Source organism: Neopsephotus bourkii, unplaced genomic scaffold (genome assembly GCF_033783945.1).
Source record: "Neopsephotus bourkii isolate Nb327-2 ecotype Australia unplaced genomic scaffold, CSIRO-AGI_Nbou_v1 NB_962, whole genome shotgun sequence".
NCBI lineage: Eukaryota > Metazoa > Chordata > Aves > Psittaciformes > Psittacidae > Neopsephotus > Neopsephotus bourkii.
Window position 1 is genome coordinate 10,024,924 of NW_026901456.1, and position 17,232 is coordinate 10,042,155.

The window sequence follows — 17,232 nt, forward strand, 5'->3', positions numbered from 1 at the left end:
CCTGTGCAACGAAGGTGGTGGCATCACACACTGCCATGGAATAAGAGACCAGGGAGAAGAACAGTGCATGTCCATTTCTTCCACACCAGGCACAGTGTAACTCTCAACAGGGTCTACCCAGGTAGCTCCAGGCATAACATCCTTCTTACTTGGTGCTGGTGGCAATTTCACAGTGGAGCCTGGAGCCAAGAAATAAGGATTTAACCTCTGTGTATTCCATGTGTTCCATGCTAGCATTAATCATAAATGCATAAATAAGTATATAAACTGTTCTAGGACAAATAGCACAGATGTTGCAGAGACACCAGCTCATCTGCAAGGATTCTTCTTGTTAGGGGGAATGTCCTCAGTGATAGATTAATGTTGGTACGAATGAAATAGATATGCTTTTCTGTATTGGTTTTTTTTTTCCTCTTTTTTTCTTATCTTTTTTTTATTATTGTTTTTCTGTTAAATAATACCTTATTGATGAATAATTTTTTTCAAGGTTGAAATTTCTTAAAAGTCTGAAGATGCCCTTGACCTGAAGCTTAATGTTTTCTTTTGCACTGTTATCTTTATGTGAGCAATGTACTTACCAAATAGTGGTGCATTTGCACCTTCTTGGAGTCCTGCAGTTGGCTGTACATGAGAATCCCTACCAGCCTCTGGTATGCCATTTCCAGGCTCCCTGGAAGGTCTGCAAGTCACGTGTGGAAAAAGGGCAGAGCACAGGCAGATCTAGAGGGATCCATCTCACACCTGTTGTGGTGCTGGGAGGAGAAGAAGCATATGGGTCCCAAGGTGATAACCCGCTTTCCTGCGGAGCCCTGTGGGGTTACAGACCTTCCTGAAAGCAGGAGCTGGTGGGCATATTGGAGAGGTGGTAGGCAGACCTCAGCAGAGGCTTTGCTAACTCATGCTATTAAAGTGGCTTTAGTCTGTTCAGACACTGCGTGGTCAGTGCTGGTAGTTTGCAGGGTGCGGTGGTCATCATTGAGAGATGGAGGAAATGTTCCCTTTTATGATGGCTGTTGCTGGATTCGTGTCACCCCTGACTGAAGAGGGATATTAATATATATACTCATATATAGAGATCGAATATATGTTCATATATATAGATCCTGCAACTCTTGGAGCCTGCCTGGCCAGTCACTGTGTCACCATGCATTTCTGCTTCTGGAGCAGGCTGACCCTTGTCATCTGCCTCTGAGCAGAAGGAAGGAGCTGCTTCCTTCCACTCTGCTGCTGCTGGGCTTGACATATGCCAGCAATAAAATCATCCCAGGGCCATGGCTCTTCCGGAATTATAGCAGCCTCTTCTTGCTCAAGCCCCTACCTGCACAGGAGGATCTTCAGGTCTTCCTGGTTTGGTTGGTTGGGGTTTTTTTTGACCCTCATCCCTTTTCTGTAGCACTCTTTTGAGTTCAGCTGCTCATTGGTGGGACTGGCCTCCTGTATTGCTGGGTTATTTCATACCGCAGTATAGATATGGCTTCCTCATATACTGATATAGCTGCAAATGTAGCTCATACAGTTACAGAGGTGAGACTGCTCTATTTCTCTGCCCAGCATGGCTATCTGTGGAGCAGAGGATTTGCTTCCAGAAGTAAACTTCTTTACAGCATTGTGTTTGTATGTTTGATTCTCGTAATTGTTAACTTTCATCTTTGTCTTCTCATGTTTGGTATTTGGTGCAGTGCAGTAAAACAGTAAGACCCAAAAGCTTGTAGGAGAAACTTTATTTCATTTGGGATTTGCTACAGAATGAAGTATATTTATGGATTTATAGACTCATAAACAAAAACAGCAGGAAATTTTCTACATACAGAAATAAAGTACTGATTCCCTGAAAGCCTCAGTCGATCAATACCTACATCTTTGTAGGAGCAGACCATACGTTAGACTATGTGCCAAGACAGGAAAGTGCAATGCCTTACTACTTCCTTTTCCTTACAGCCTGGAGGACCTTTGAATAATGATTGGATTTAAGGGAACAGCTTGCATTACATCTAATAAGCAGCAGAGGAGTTTGAGTGCGTTATTTCTAGTGATCCAAAGGCTTACCAATTAGGATAGATACCAAAAAGCTGGAAAATCAAGTTCAAGCAGATATTAATATTTGTCCTTTTGCAACTAGGATGTATTAGAAGTGGTTGGTTTTGTCTTTCCTCACACAGAAGTCTTCTGCTGCTTTTCTTTTGCAGGAAGACAAGGCTTTGTGAGCTCTATGCAAAGGTTCTGGGATCAGAGGAAGCTCTACATGTAAGTACAAAATCTAAACCACGGTGTCAGACTCCTCGAGGTAGGGGAGGGCAAAATAAACCTGAATACAGCAGTGCCCTTGAACAGTCCTATGTAGTGTTTTGGAAAAGATGTCTGCTATGGGAGTACTTGCTACACCATATAGAAGAATGGGGAGAAGGTTATGGCAAGCCTTGGGTTGCGTTCGATGAAGAGGGTAAGAATGAGCTTATGAAACAGTTAAAAGGCAGGTATGTTCTTGTCCAGCTTCATTAGTGTCATTCATAGTGCTTACCATACATCTCAACAGTTTTCAGATGTGACAGGCTTGCCTTTCCCTCAGTCTATGTTGAGCATGTTTCTTCTCTCTTACTAGTTGCTAAGATCTATTCCTGTGTATGGTGTTTGGTTTTTGTGTTGGCTTTTTTTGGTTGGGTGGTTGGTCTTGCTTGTTTTGGGGTTTGTTTGGTTTTTGTTTTTTTTTTTTCCCCTTGCCTTCTCTTCCGTGTAATGGTAAATATAAATAACTGACAGGATTCGCGTGAACACTTGGTTTATGTGATCAATGTCATTTTTCCTTTAAGAGCAGTTTTGCACAAGTTGAATGTTGTAGACAGCAATCTCAAGCTTACATTATTTAAAACACAAAGATATTGCATGTAAAACCATACAAATACCATTCATGTCATTTTTAACAGTATATATTTATATCCAGTGTACATATTACAAGTATTATACCTTTGTATATAAGAGGTTAATTTTGCTTTACATGTCTCCAAGCATAAATTTGTGCTCAAAGCATACATTCACACTGACAGATTAAGAGAATTATGTTCTACAGTAGCCAAATTGGCTAGCTTTTTTTAAAAAAAAATAGCTAGCAGTGTCTAAAATTAAGGCTTTTTGGGTCGAATCCATGTTGCATTAAAAGATTTGTTAAATGTGCTCCTCTTGTCAGACATTGACATGCAACAAATCATAAGCTATTCTTCTCTGCTGTCTCCTCAATTCTTTTATTAGCTTCCTCAGGACTTTGACCTTTCCTTGAGTGAATTAATCCCTGTTTTACAGCCAGTGCACTACGAAGAGAAGAACTGGTGTGAAGAGCAGTATTCTGGGGGCTGCTACACAGCCTACTTCCCACCAGGCATAATGACTCAGTATGGAAGGTATAGTGTCTATTTATAGTAGGCTTTATAGTAGTAAGATAACACCAAGTTAATAAATATCCTCAGAAAGGGTCATAAATCCTCTGTCATTGTTCACTTTATACCTTTAAGTTCACTAGGGAATATTTTAAATAGATATTATAGTCACTTGTGTCAGTTGGGCTTTATGATGGATGAGTACAGTATTATTAGGGGTTTTATTCACTCCTGTTATCCAGTGAATACAGATGAGTAGGAAGAGAGCTACAAAGCTTTCACAATCTGTTTACAAAACTAGTTTTGGATATTTGAGATTAGTATTACTATTTTTGGCATACCTTTAGTTGTATTTTATAAATACTGCCTGTTAATTCTTGCCAGCATTCACAGTAATGAGTGATTTCTTTATACTGTTCCTTCCCTGTTAGTAGTCAAGGCTTAATACCGTAATCTGTGTGCCATTGTATACAGTCCTCTCTGACATAAGTTTTTACCTGAAAATAAGATTTACAAAAAGAAAAATAAAAAGGCTTACTGGTCAGACTTGTTATGGAGTTCAGATACATAGCTTTGAATGTGATGACATACCCCTGCTTTTGGGGTATAAGTTTGCACAATTTAAAAAGAACTGAAAGTAATAAAGCAGTTGTAATGAAGAACATATGGAGGCATTAGTATTTAAAATAAGTTCAAATTCTAGCAAAAATAGAGAAAAAATCCCCCAAACAATAGCAAACACCTTATTTAATTACTTACTTATTTAAATATTATTTCCTTATTGCATTTAGGTATTGTGGGGATGTATTTCAGAGTGCTACAGTGTGCCACTAATGCCTAGCATTAGTATTTATGATGCTGGCTAAAATTAAGAGATAGAATAAGTATCAAACTAGCTGTCCTTTGCACATATGAGCAGTGTAAATGTTTAGAAAATACAAACACTGGTGTGTTTATTGTAAGAAAGGAAATGCAACACAGACTCCTTCTCCAGTTCAACTCACCCAAAGTTACTCTAAGTGCTTGCTGTTACTTAAAACACTTTTATTCTAATATTAACCCACAGATTTCAGTTATCTTTCCTGATAATGGCTGATATGGCTTACTGCTTGTCCCCCTCCAGGATTATTCGGCAGCCAGTTGGTAGGATCTATTTTGCTGGCACAGAGACCGCCACAGAGTGGAGTGGATACATGGAGGGGGCTGTGCAGGCTGGAGAAAGAGCAGCCAGAGAGGTACAAATGCAAGCATAAACCAGGGGGACTGTCAAATATCCAATGGAAAATGAAAGATCTTCTGGTTGGAGGTGAAATGGTAGATGAACATTGACAGACTCAGGTGTTCTGAAATTTTGATGCAAATCCTTGTGAAGGGGACAGACTTCAAAAAGGCTGAAGGTTTTCCTGAGTGCAAATCAGTGATTTGAAATGCTTAAGAAGGGCTTTGGTTGTTTCATCAGACTCTTTTCTGCTTCCAGGGATTAAATCTTTCTTTAATAGAACAGCCCCAAATTCTCACTGAGTCTTTTTTTTTTCTTGTTTTTTTTTTTTCCCCCAAATGGGCACATTGTTAGTCACTCTATTGAGATATCATGGCTCTTAGATGCTTTAGGAACAGCTCAGTTCTGCAGATCTGCACACCATGATAGTCCCTTCTTCAATTGTTTCCAACAATACCATGGACAGTGACATGCCATTGAGCCCACCTTGCATAAAGTCATCAAACAAGGACTTAAATATTTTGCTTCTGAGAAAACATCAATTCCTCAAGTATTCTCAGGAATATTCCAGTTTATGGTTCAGCAAAAGAAATTTCATCTTTGTTTGATGAAGTGAAGGGAATCTTGTGGCTAAAAAGCTACAATAGTGGAACAGAAATTAGCCTGAAAGGGAACTGGAAAGTATGTCTAGCCCATACCCCTGCCCCAAAAGACAGGGATCAATTGTCCCGTGAGTGAAGGTACCTAACCTGTCTCTGAAGCCTTCAGAGGTAGTGCTTCTTGACCTCTCTAGTGTGCAGACATTACAGCAGAACCTCCATAGGCCTCAGAAGAGAAGTTGGCAAGTGAACTCGGTTGCTAAAAATATTTTCCTTTCCTCAGTTACTTGTGAAAGGAAAATATGTTTAAAATCTGGTGCAAGGGTGTTTCTCACTCTCCTGTATTGAAAAGTTGATGGGGTCCATGAATCTTGTCTAGAATAAAAACATATCATGAAAGATGGCAAATTGTAAATCTACAAGTGCCTGGAGTAGGAAAAACAGTATTTCATAAACCTCCATTTCATTTTACTGCAGAAGAAGTTAATTTTGCTGTCTTCTATAACTATAATTCAGATAATCCTTGCTATGCTACTGCTCTCTGGTATCTTTAATACTTTGATTGTTCAATTTTCCATTGTGAAGGTTCTCTTTTTAGTCTTGCTCTTCTCTGAATGAAAGTGGTAGTCTGTTGTCACTCACAGGCTTCTGTTCCTCTTCATACATCATGGTGAAATTTGTAAAACAAGCTAATCCTGTTTATATAGCTTGCCCATGCTGTAGCTGGTTTATGCATGGTCAGGTTGGATGGGGCTTTGTGCAACCTTGTCTAATGGAAGGTGTCCCTGCCCATGGCAGGGAGGTTGGAACTGGATGATCTTTAAAGTCCCTTTCAACCCAAGTCATTCTATGATTCTATGTTCTATGCCTCACTTTGCCATGAGTATATACTTAACTGTTATTCACTAGCTCTCCGTGGGACTAGTCAAGTTCCAATATCTTGCATAGACTAAGCATAGTGAGATTTTTCTGTTACTGTTTCTATTTTCCACTAGGAGGAGTGTCTTATTAAGTATCAGGCCTCCCCACAAATGAGTTGTACAAAGGTTGAGTCCTCTTCTAATATTTGAGTACGTAGTGATGTTTGTGCTCAACTGTTCTCTTCATCTTGCCATTTTAAAATACAAATTGAAGCCAGCTCTTTTTCCCTTTCAGAAGATGAATGGTACTTACTAGGGAATGTTATTTATTTGCAGATACTGTTTGCTATGAGGAAAATCCCAGAGAGTGAAATTTGGAAGCCAGAACCTGAATCAATTGTAAGTCTTTCTGTAGATTAAATGGATTATTTTTTCATGCAGTTTTTGCTGATGAGATAAAATTTTGATGGCCATTTTTATTTAATTTCACCAAAACTGCCCTTCCCTAAACAGGAGCATAGTAGAAACTTAGACAGGGCGCCCATTCGACAACTCTGTAACATGAGATTGGAAAGAACTACGCTTTTAACCAGGCTACGAAACCCTTTCATGTGTCTCCTCTTCTTCCCTTTAACTGAGCAGAAAATTTTGATACAGCATACTTCTTGATAACATGAACTGCTTCAATCCAGTTCTGCTTCTGCCACAAGAATCTCTATTTACACCTTGCCTCTCACAGTGGACATACTGTTATGCTGATAATGGATGCTCTTCCCACAGGATGTTCCAGCTTTGCCCATCACTACGACCTTCTGGGAGAGGAACTTGCCATCTGTGCCAGGACTGCTAAAGCTGATTGGATTTTCCACTTTCTTCGCCTTTGTGACTGCAGCTGGGTTATTTGCCTGTAAAAAGGGACTTCTAGTTCGAAACTGAAAAAGGTGCCAATGCAAAGCCTCACACTTGAGCAGTTTTGGGGTTTTTTCAGAGTTTGTTTTTTTTTTTTTTGGCATGTACTTTCCTGTTTCCAAAATCAGATCAGGACTGGGGAAAAGAAGGCAGTAGAGGGAAGAGGCTGAAGGGAAGGGATAAAGGAAAGGGATAAAGGAAAGGTATTGAAAAAGAACCCCTTGAATTCAGGACTACTTCTAGCAGCTCCTTTTTGGTTGTTGAATTTGTAGGATACCGTGTCAAGTGTTATCACCTTGAGGTTTTTATCCACATCTCAGAACAGAAGTGACAAAAATCTTCTCTAAAGCCTGTTCTGGTGAGAATTCCAGTTGTTTTTACACTTATACCTGAATCAGACCCTGAACACCAAGTCTTCACAGGCCCTTCCATTTCTAACTGTAAACAAAGGATTTCTGCCTTCCTATGTGGTAGACTGAGAAAAGAAATCCAGAGCTTAAAGAATAATTAACCGGTTAATGCAAATTGCATGGATCTTTTGTAGGGATCTTTTTAATGTTTTTATTTTTCACCCCAATGTCCAGAGCCCAGGCAGCACCTAACAGACAAGTGAGGCTAAATTTATCCATCCAAACCGTTTAAGTGTGGCCATAGGTTGTTGGCATACCCGGTGGCATGTTTGTCCTACAGGGACTTCAACAATGTTTTTACTGCCTTTGGCAACGTGGTTGAATTTTAGGCTCCACAGCTTTGTTCATAGTGCCTGGAACATTAGAGTTCGTCCACCCTGTGCAGGATTGAATCTCTTCTGCCTAACAAATTGGCAGGCTTCAGACAACAGCTGATATGTTCATCAGTATGGCAGACCTGAGAGTGACAAAGAGAGCAGTATGTTGGACCTGAGAGTGCCAATGTACAGCTACAACCTTTAAAATCTTTTCTGCCCTGTCTGACATTTCTTTGCTACCAGGGTCCTCTTTTTAGCTCCCTAAGTTGCTGCAAGATAACAAGAGAACAAATTAACCTCTGCCTACCCCAAGAAGTTGTAAAGATCTCCATTAAAAACCTCTTTTACATATTTTTTTTCTTACAACCTTCCCTTCGTCTACTGAAATTTATGCTTTGAACACCTTGAGGCTGTCTCTTGCCTGGTAGGACACAATGGACTTGAAAATCTAGTGTGAGCATTAAAACAATCCAACAAAAACCTCAACTTCGCTGCTACCCAACACTTGCTTCATGCTGAACGCTGCTTAGCTGGTGCAGAGCTTCAGTCTCTCCTAACAACCATATTGATGGGATTAGCACTTCCACTTCTGCCTGCTGTGCTGTGTTATACTGACTCTGCACTTCTGGCAACTAATGAAAGATATAAATGATAGAGAGATCAAAGAACCGTGGAAAGGATAGTCACATGCAAATGCACAAGTACAGCTGACAACAGGATTGGGTGCACATGAAGTCTGAGATGTCTGGAATTTTTCTGAGCCTGTTTGCTGCACTTCTACCTTCAATCAGTGCTGATTTATATGTAAAATATTACATTGTAGTAGAAAGCCATGGAGGGAATTACAATAATATATTTAGCAATTAATGTGAGCAGAAGGTAGAGGAGCTGTATCACCAGTCTCAGGCAGACTTTTTGGGCTACCGTCGGGTCTTGCTTGTGCAGAGTAGTACTTCATTCTCCAAATAGTCCCATGGAAATCCACTGAACCACTTATAAAGCTGTAATATTTGTTAGCAGCACATCAGTTTCTGGCCCCCATGTTTCATTCTTTTTAACTTGATGTGCCATTTAAAAATCTTCTTGTAGCAGCAGCTTGGATTTTATCACAAATGAGTATCCTCATAACAGCCTTTTAAAATGCATAGGGGAACTTTTCAGACATAAAGATCTTTAAGTCAGAAGAACAGTGCAGCAGTATACATATGGCCTTTCTCATTGTATCACATAGAGCAGTAATTGGCTGGGACATTTGCCTACCACAAAGTGCTTCTGTATGGCTTTCTCTCTGTGATTTATTTACTAAATGAATTAGGAACTGAAAGCTGAATGGGTAAGTTCAGAGCTTTTGTAACACAGACAATTCTCTGGCCAAAAATAAACATAGGAACCTAAATTTGGGAAGATAGTTTTAAAGTGTTGGCCCAATATTTGTAAGTGCTAGACAGTGAATACATACTTAACATATAAAGAACTGCTGCATTTGCAGATGATTTCCCTGCCAAAACTGTTCAGAATTCAAGTCTAGCTTCTGCCCTAGAAATAGTCTCTAAAGGGGAGCAAATCCATGAATGTAATGAGGCTAAACTGGTTTTATTCATGTCTGATATGTGTCATTCTTTTCTTTGCTCCTGAATCTGGCAGAGGTTTTTCCCAGTCTAACAAGACAATGTTGTGTGTCATAAGGGCAGAAAAACCAAGGAAAAAAAGGAGTCAATTACAGTTAGAACTGAACTGAATCACAACCAAAGCTTTTAATGAGAACTAAAATGTACATAAACCTTTCTTAATCTTAGTTTCAAAGCGAAAGAAAAATAGAGAAAAAAACCCAAAACACAAAAATTTCTTCTGTTATTCTGATGCAACTAAAAGTATGGGCAACTTAAAATCCCAAATTAAATTTTGATTCCCTGAGTTTTTAGCCAAATCTGATGGAGCTGGGAGTTCTGAATTGCAGCATCTGTGTTAGCACTCAAAAGTCTCTGTCCTCCTTCATTCCAGACTGCCAAAGCCTTAGGAATACTCTCTTTGTATTTACAGCTGTGTCTTGCTGTGATGATGCTGTGGAGCTTATCACCACCATGGGATTAAAAAGAAGGATTTGCTACTGTTTTCTTGACATCTTCCACATAAAAGGAATATGTGGCACTTTGTGTATGTGGATGCCAGCGTGATGAGAACATTGACAAATGTGCGTAGAGAATCAAGATGCTTCCCCATGGGTGGAGGGAAGTGTTAGCACTGGCTTACATTTTTTAAATTCCTTTGTGCCAACCCTTCAAAGAGAGGAATGAAGTCTGGTTTAATGGGTAACCAGTCATGATATATTTCTTAACATGTTTGATGAGAAATCTGCTATCATGAAAGTTCCAGCAGTACCACCTTCATAAAATGTATTATAGAGCAACCATGGAAATAATCGTATTGTCTCTTATGAACTGATTTGTGTTATCGTGCGTATTTTGTAAGGCTCTTAAGAGTTCCGATAGCAACTGTATATTGCAAGGAATGTCGGGTAATGGCATGAAAATCTGTGTTAACCAAAGTGCTTGAAAGCTAACTGTATAAACTACAATAACAAGGAGGTGAGAAATCTGAGGCAGCCCCTTGTCTTTCTTTTAACTACTGTGATTTTTTTCTCAATGCTGATTTTTACTCCAAATAGCACATCTATTGTCAGTATAACAGGAGATGTTTGTAAAAGATGTATTAATCACAATTAGGTATATGCCTGAGCATTGCCCATCACTGAAACCTAAGGCCTGGAGTCACTTTTGTGGGACTGTTGTTTCACTGAGGTAAACTTTACAAAAGTGCAGAAATTTTAAGTTTTGGGTTTTGTTTTTTTTGATACATGAAAGAAAAATATTTTTGAGAAAGAAGAAATTGCACATCCTTCAGAAGTACTTGGGTGCAAAAGGAAGCCAGGGTGAAATGACAACAGATCTGCCCCTGCTCTCAGGCAAGAAGCAAAGCCACTTAAATTGCAGATTGCAAATGCTCACAAATAAACGTGACCTGCATTTAAATGAACTAACATTACCTCCCCCATCTTCACGACCTTATGGTCACCTTGATCTTACAATCTGTTGTTCAATAGAGATAAAAATGTGATGGCCGAAGCAGTCTTGCTTTCAAAGTATCTCTGCAGTCAAGTTGTTTAGGCGTTGCCGCTTATAGCGTGTCTCCTGTGGTCATGTACAGGTCAGTGTTCAGTGATGCCTGCCTCTGTGTTTTGGAAAAAAAAGAGTGACTTCACTGTGCAGGAATATATATACTGTGTGTGTGATGAATTTGTGCCTTTTATAACTGTAGCATATTCTCAAGTGCCTCTGTGGTGACTGTCTCCCTTGGTTTCCTTCTTAAGCTCCCTTTTCAATAGACTGCAGATATTTTTATCTGACAGCTGTGAACTTTTTTTAACCTTAATTAGAATCAATAAATATTGTCATGTCACACTTACTGTTTGAGGCTTTTCTTTTGTGCAAGTTCCTTTTGACTTGGTTGTGATGGTTATCACTTAGTAACACAACATTCTGCATTTCATACTGAAGCCAATGAGGTATCTTCAGCTTTTCTCATTTAAGACAGCACTTTCAAGAAGGAGAGAAGGATTAAACAAACCAAATACCCCCCCCCAAATAAAAACAGTAAAAAAACCAAAACCCAACAACCCCCCCAATAATAATTCTTCCTAATGTGTAGACGACCAACTGTCTTACACTTAAAATTGTGTTTTATTGCTGTAGACAGATTTGAAGTGTCCCCAGCATGAACATCCCTCTCACAGCACCTTGTTTACCAGAACATATATGGGCAGGGACACATTTTCTAGCTGCTCATAAGAGTCAAGGGCAGATGGTATTTGGCTGTAGCTGAACATGGGAAGAAACAGATCATGTACCAAATACTGTGTGGTGTAAACATAAAATAAAATGAAAAACTAACCATACAAAAATCACTGGCTTAATTTCATCCAGCAACTCAGTGTCAGTGCTAGACAGATAATGTAACTGAAGAACAAATTCAGCCTTGGGAACAGACCTGTGTTTCACAAAAAAATATAGTCTATGAATACCAGAAAAAGTGTAACCATCCATGTGAAAAACACATCAAAAGCATGTGATGCTCTTTGTATAGGCTTAGCTTTCAGTATTACTTACAAGTTATAAAGAAGCACAAATACCATGAGAGCAAATATCGTCAGCTAATCCTTTGCCTGCTCTATAAAGCATCCGTTTCCTAAGAAATGTATCAGAACCAGCAACACATTTCACAGGCCCTCAAAGCAGCTCACAAATGGTTATGACTCTTAAACATTGCTGCCTTGGGTCAGATTTGAACTACCTCTTTAACCCTTTGTTCAGACATACCCTGTGGCATCCCAGAGGAGGTACTGAAATAGTAGTAGCAGTAGTGGTTATTTATTTATTTATTTGCAAAGCTTTCAGTGTGCAGAGACTAGGTCAGCCATGGAGCACTTCATTATTTCCAGCAGTCCAGTGTACAGAAAATTAATTTGGACAGATTAATACAGGAGAAATGCATTCTGTAGGACATCTATAGAAGATAGTAGTATGATTTCCTGAGAAACTAATTAGAAATGCCACTCATTGTTTAGGAGAGGTTTGGTTGCATTTCCAAATTATTTGGGTAATCCATACAAAACTAACTCTTAGTATGAGAACTGAGGATTATTTATTCCTCTCACCTTGTATAATTATACCAATCTACTGATCTGAAGCAAATGCTGAATATTTGAGAGACTAATTAGTTGTTTTGCTTTCTGGCTTAAGGCAGGATAAATTCCCTATGAACCTCAGAAAAAAATTGACGACTGAAAGGCAAAACTGGCCTCAGATTGTACAGAACCAAGATACAGTTTGGTATCTTTCTCAAAACAAGGGGAAGCTTTCTGATTAATTTAGACCAGTGCATTAAGGTCCAAGTTTTTGCTTCCTCATTTGAGGTACTTTGGTCAGCAGGATTGCTCAGACACAGTTCTTGTCTGACTGGTCCTCCTCTGTTGGGGAGCAGGGAGAGAGGAGCTCCTAGCCTCATGGATCAGCCCATGCAGGACTGAAGGAGTCCTACAGACGCAGCCTTCTCTCTTGATCTCTGTGTGGGAGGATACCTAAAATTGACAGGTTTTCTGACTTCAGCATCTTAGTCATGTGTTTCAGATTCATGGGATTAACTGAACTTTAATCCATGTGTTCCACTTGTTCAGCAAAGACACTGACAGCAAGGTCAGATGTTTTCAAAGAGCATATGATACCTACCTAGAGACCAATTCAAGGGCCAAAACACAGTTGCTTTGTGCCTCTTGGCCATCCGAAGGCCCCCTGTCCAGCCTCCAGCTGCTGCTGTGAAGGGTGGCAACATGTACAGAGATGATATGACCTAAACCAGCCCTGTGAAGGCGGCTCAGATGCTCTTTGGACATTGAATTAGGCAGTTTCTACCTCCCACCAACTGCTGATGGCAATTAGGTACTCCAATATTTCCTCTAGGTATTCAACTATGGAGAAATACAAACACTGATAATGTAGGTCCTGTGAAACTAAAGTAAAGCAAGTTAATAAATTGCATGTTAAAAGTAGCTGCTCTTTGTGCAGGCAGGCTATACAATGATTTTGTTAGCCATTGATTTTGTTGGTCATTGAAAAGAAAAAGATGTGATAGTCTAGTCAAAATCTTAGTAGTGTTTGTTGTTAGTGTTGTTTGTAGCCTTCAACGAACAGCTGAGAGCCAAGTTAAGCTGTAAAACATACAGTAAAAGGGTTTATAAGTTGATTTTAGTTTGCACTATTTGTAAAGTCAGTAGAAAAAAGCTATTTTGGAAGTAGGCTAGAGTAGACTCAAAAATGAATTGTAAATAGCTGTGATTGATAAGCTGTGAAACACATGCTAAGGATCTTGTCCACTGGGTCTTTACCCAGTGCCGTGATGGTTTATCCCAGTTTTCCATTCTTCCTAGCTTTGCTGAAGAGGCAAACAAAGGTGGTTTGAGTTTTTACATCCATTGTAGGTCAAAGACAGTCTCATTCTGTGTTTTGGCAGAATGTGAGAGATATCTTTTCTAATTTAGAAGTAAAATTTTATTAGCTTTCACCCAGGTTGCTATGTGTACAGGGAAATTTCTGTTAGCAATATTTACAATCCCTCCTTATCAGAATTGCCCTAACAAAATAATCAATATCCATCCAGCTCCATTTATCCAAGGCATCTACAGGCTCTGTAGGCTCCCCTCCTCCACCTCACAACTCTGGAGGGGGAGGAAAGCCTCATACAAATTCAAGTGAACTGTTCATCTGATCTATAGCAGAAGTGGTCTGAGCAAATACAGACCAGCCTCACCTGCCCAGGGGTGTAAAGCCATTGAAGGCCAGCAGTAACTTTAGGGGAGGATTCTCATTGAGTGCCATTTCCCCGCAGCAGCAGAGACTTGTTGAAGAAGCACTTGAGGAAGCTGCACCCAACAGAAACACCAGCATTTGGCTGATTGGATTTGTCAAATGACTCCTGAACCACTGTCTAATGGGAATCAGCATTGCACTCTGATGCTTGGAGGGGAAGGAGGGGAGAAAAGGAAGCGTATTCATAATGCACTGAGGCATCCTTGTCAGCTCTCAGGCTGTTCATTCCCAATTTGCATATGCTCCAAGTTGTAAGAAAACACTTTGCACAGCAGTGTTGCATTTAGTAGAAATTACATTAGAATTTCAGATGTGGAAACTTCTATTTCAGGTCTGAGGCTGTGAGATGTCCCATCAGGCTCTGCAGTCATTATCTTCAACAATTGAAATGCATGCTCACACTTAGTCAAAATCAAGGGAAGTTACTCCAGCCTCCACTTGCCAATTCAGCTCAAAGTAGAACAAGAGGATAAATTAGAAACTTTGTTATTTCCCAGTAATTTCTCTATGAACTGGAGTTTGTCCAAAGTGCTTTTTCAGAGGTTGTGTAGTTGAGCCAATGCCTCTATCTAGCTTTGTAAAGCAAACTGCCCCCAAAGAAACCCCCTTCCCAGAGAAGGGGAGTTTTCAGGTGCACTTAGGATCTGCGCTTGCACTTTTGTTCCAGCTCCTACATGGTCCCAAGCAGCAGAAAAGCCTTCAGCTGCCCTTCAGAGGAAGTCTTGCAGTACAGAGGGGTACTGCAGCAGCCAGTTCATTGTCCTGATTTCTTCCAGGAACTGGCTGGTGTCGTGAATCAGGGGTGGTAGGGGAGGACCCTGCCTTTCCCTGCTTCCTCCAGTGTGACATATTGGAGTTTAGAGATGGGTGAAAACTGGGGATTGAAGCTGGGAAATTGCATCTCTTTCCTTTAGTGTGTTTCTAGTCCAGAGTTTGATATTTTGGGTACCCAAAGGGGATGGTAAGCACCAAGTGCAACAATACCCACTGAGACCTTTCTGCAAATCACTGTTAAGCTTCTGTCACATTTTTGTTTGCTGGACGACAAGGTACTGCTATTACATAACCAGAAGATGGCAGCCTTTATTTCAGCCTGTTCCCTCTCTGCAGCAGATCTACACTAGCCATACTTCAGCACAGCTGTCTGCAGCTGGCATCTACTAACTGTAGCCTCCCCTTAATGCTAGGCTCTGACTTTCATAATTCAGCAGGACACCCTGGATTTAACCAAGGTTTTGATGAAAATAATGGTGCTCAGGCTATAATCCAAAGAGTTTTAAAGTGAATGGTCTGGCCACGTATTGTGATTTAACCCCAGCTGGCAACTAAGTACCACACAGCCACTTGCTTACTCCCCCCGGTGGGATGGGGAGGATAATACTAATATTAATACTAATTTTAATACTAATAGGAAAAAGAGAGGGAGGGATAAAACCAAAGAAAGACAAGTGATGCACAATGCAACTGCTCACCACCCACTGAACAATATCCAGCTCAACCAAGCACTGACTAGTCCCTTCCAGGTAACTCCCCCAGTTTATATACTGGGCATGACATGCTGTGGCATGGAATACCCCTTTCACTAGTTTGGGTCAGGTGTCCTGTCTCTGTTTCCTCATAGCTTCTTATGCCCCTCCTCACTGGCAGAGCATGAGACTGAAAAGTCTTTGACCAGGGTAAGCATTACTTAGCAACTAAAACACGGGTCTGTTATTAGCATTGTTCTCAGGCTAAAGACAAAACACAGCACTGCACTAGCTACTAGGAAGAAAATTAACTCTTTTCCAGCTGAAACCAGAACACCAATGTCCAATGGAAGTCCAATGCCAAAATGAGCAGTAATTATGTCCTTTGCTTCATTTTCAACCCCATGTCAAGTGGAAGCTGTCTTCTTGTACCATGAGTAGCAGTAGAGCTCACAGTTACATTTCATAGAGTAACAGCAGAAAGGTAGAGGTAGCAAAGGACATCTGTCTTGTCTTGTGCTTAGTAAGGTCATAGGCAGTCCAAACTCATACCTCTGTCTGACTCATTCATGGCTATAGGCTGGGGCATATCACATCTCCTGGGACACTTGGAAGAGGAGATGGGCAGTTCAAAGCAGTGAAAAGCAATATGCCTTGTTTACTGATGGGTCCTGCCATACTGTGAGAAAGCATCAGAGATGGAAGGCAGCTGTATGGAGTCCTCGACGACGAGTTCCAGAAATTGCTGAAGGAGAGGGTGAATCTAGTCAGTTTGCCGAGGTGACAGCCATCCAGCTGGCCCTGGACATCGCTGAATGAGAAAAGTGGCCAGTACTTTGTCTCTATACTGACTCACGGATGGTGGCAAATGCCCTGTGGGGGTGGTTGCAGCAATGGAAGCAGAGCAACTGGCAACGAAGAGGTAAATCCATCTGGGCTGCTGCACTGTGGAAAGATATTGCTGCCCGGGTGCAGAACCTGGTGGTGAAGGTACGTCATGTAGATGCCCATGTACCCAAGAGTCGGGCCACTGAGGAACAACAGAACAACCAAGAAGTAGATAAAGCTGCTAAGATTGAAGTGGCTCAGATGGACTTAGATTGGCAACATAAATGTGAATTATTTTTGACACGGTGGGCCCATGACACTTCAGGCCACCAGGGCAGAGATGCAACATACAGATGGGCTTGTGATCGAGGGGTGGATTTAACAATGGACACTATTGCCTAGGTTATTCATGACTGTGAAACATGTGCTGCAATTAAGCAAGCCAAACGGTTAAAGCCTCTTTGGTATGGAGGATGATGGCTGAAGTGCAAACATAGGGAGGCCTGGCTCGTATTTTATCTCTCTTTTCCCAACTGAAAGCTGCCAGCACGGCTCTGCTAAAGCTTCCTTTCCTCTCATAAGTAAAGCACTCTTGCTGAGGAAACTTTTCTCCCTGCTCCTTCTATGTGCCCTGGGTTATTCTGTCTCTACTGTGCAAGATGAGGCTAAGAAAACCTCAAGGAGAGCAAGAAGTGAGGAACAGAAACTGGGAAGCCAAGCGCTACAAAGAAAAAAAGTGGAACAAGAACTGCAACTGGAGCCTGAAGCATTGATTGCCAAGAGCAGGAGCTAAGTGGTAAAAGAAGAAGTTACAGTTCAATAACAAAGAGCACATTT

The 17,232-nt window shown here is 40.6% G+C and overlaps 1 protein-coding gene across 2 annotated transcripts in view; it reads left to right on the forward strand.

Moving 5' to 3' along the window:
• Nucleotides 1–11,140, forward strand: part of MAOB (monoamine oxidase B) — a 54,705-nt gene extending 43,565 nt beyond the window's left edge. The window contains exons 11-16 of one of the 2 annotated variants that reach the window (XM_061359289.1): nt 2,187–2,244; nt 3,295–3,392; nt 4,492–4,603; nt 6,383–6,445; nt 6,827–6,987; nt 9,684–11,140. In XM_061359289.1, coding sequence (XP_061215273.1) covers nt 2,187–2,244; nt 3,295–3,392; nt 4,492–4,603; nt 6,383–6,445; nt 6,827–6,982 — 487 coding nt within the window. In that variant the 3' untranslated portion in view covers nt 6,983–6,987; nt 9,684–11,140. The remainder of the gene's footprint in view (nt 1–2,186; nt 2,245–3,294; nt 3,393–4,491; nt 4,604–6,382; nt 6,446–6,826; nt 6,988–9,683) is intronic. The other variant, XM_061359288.1, reaches the window with a different exon arrangement.
• Nucleotides 11,141–17,232: the final 6,092 nt, after the last annotated feature.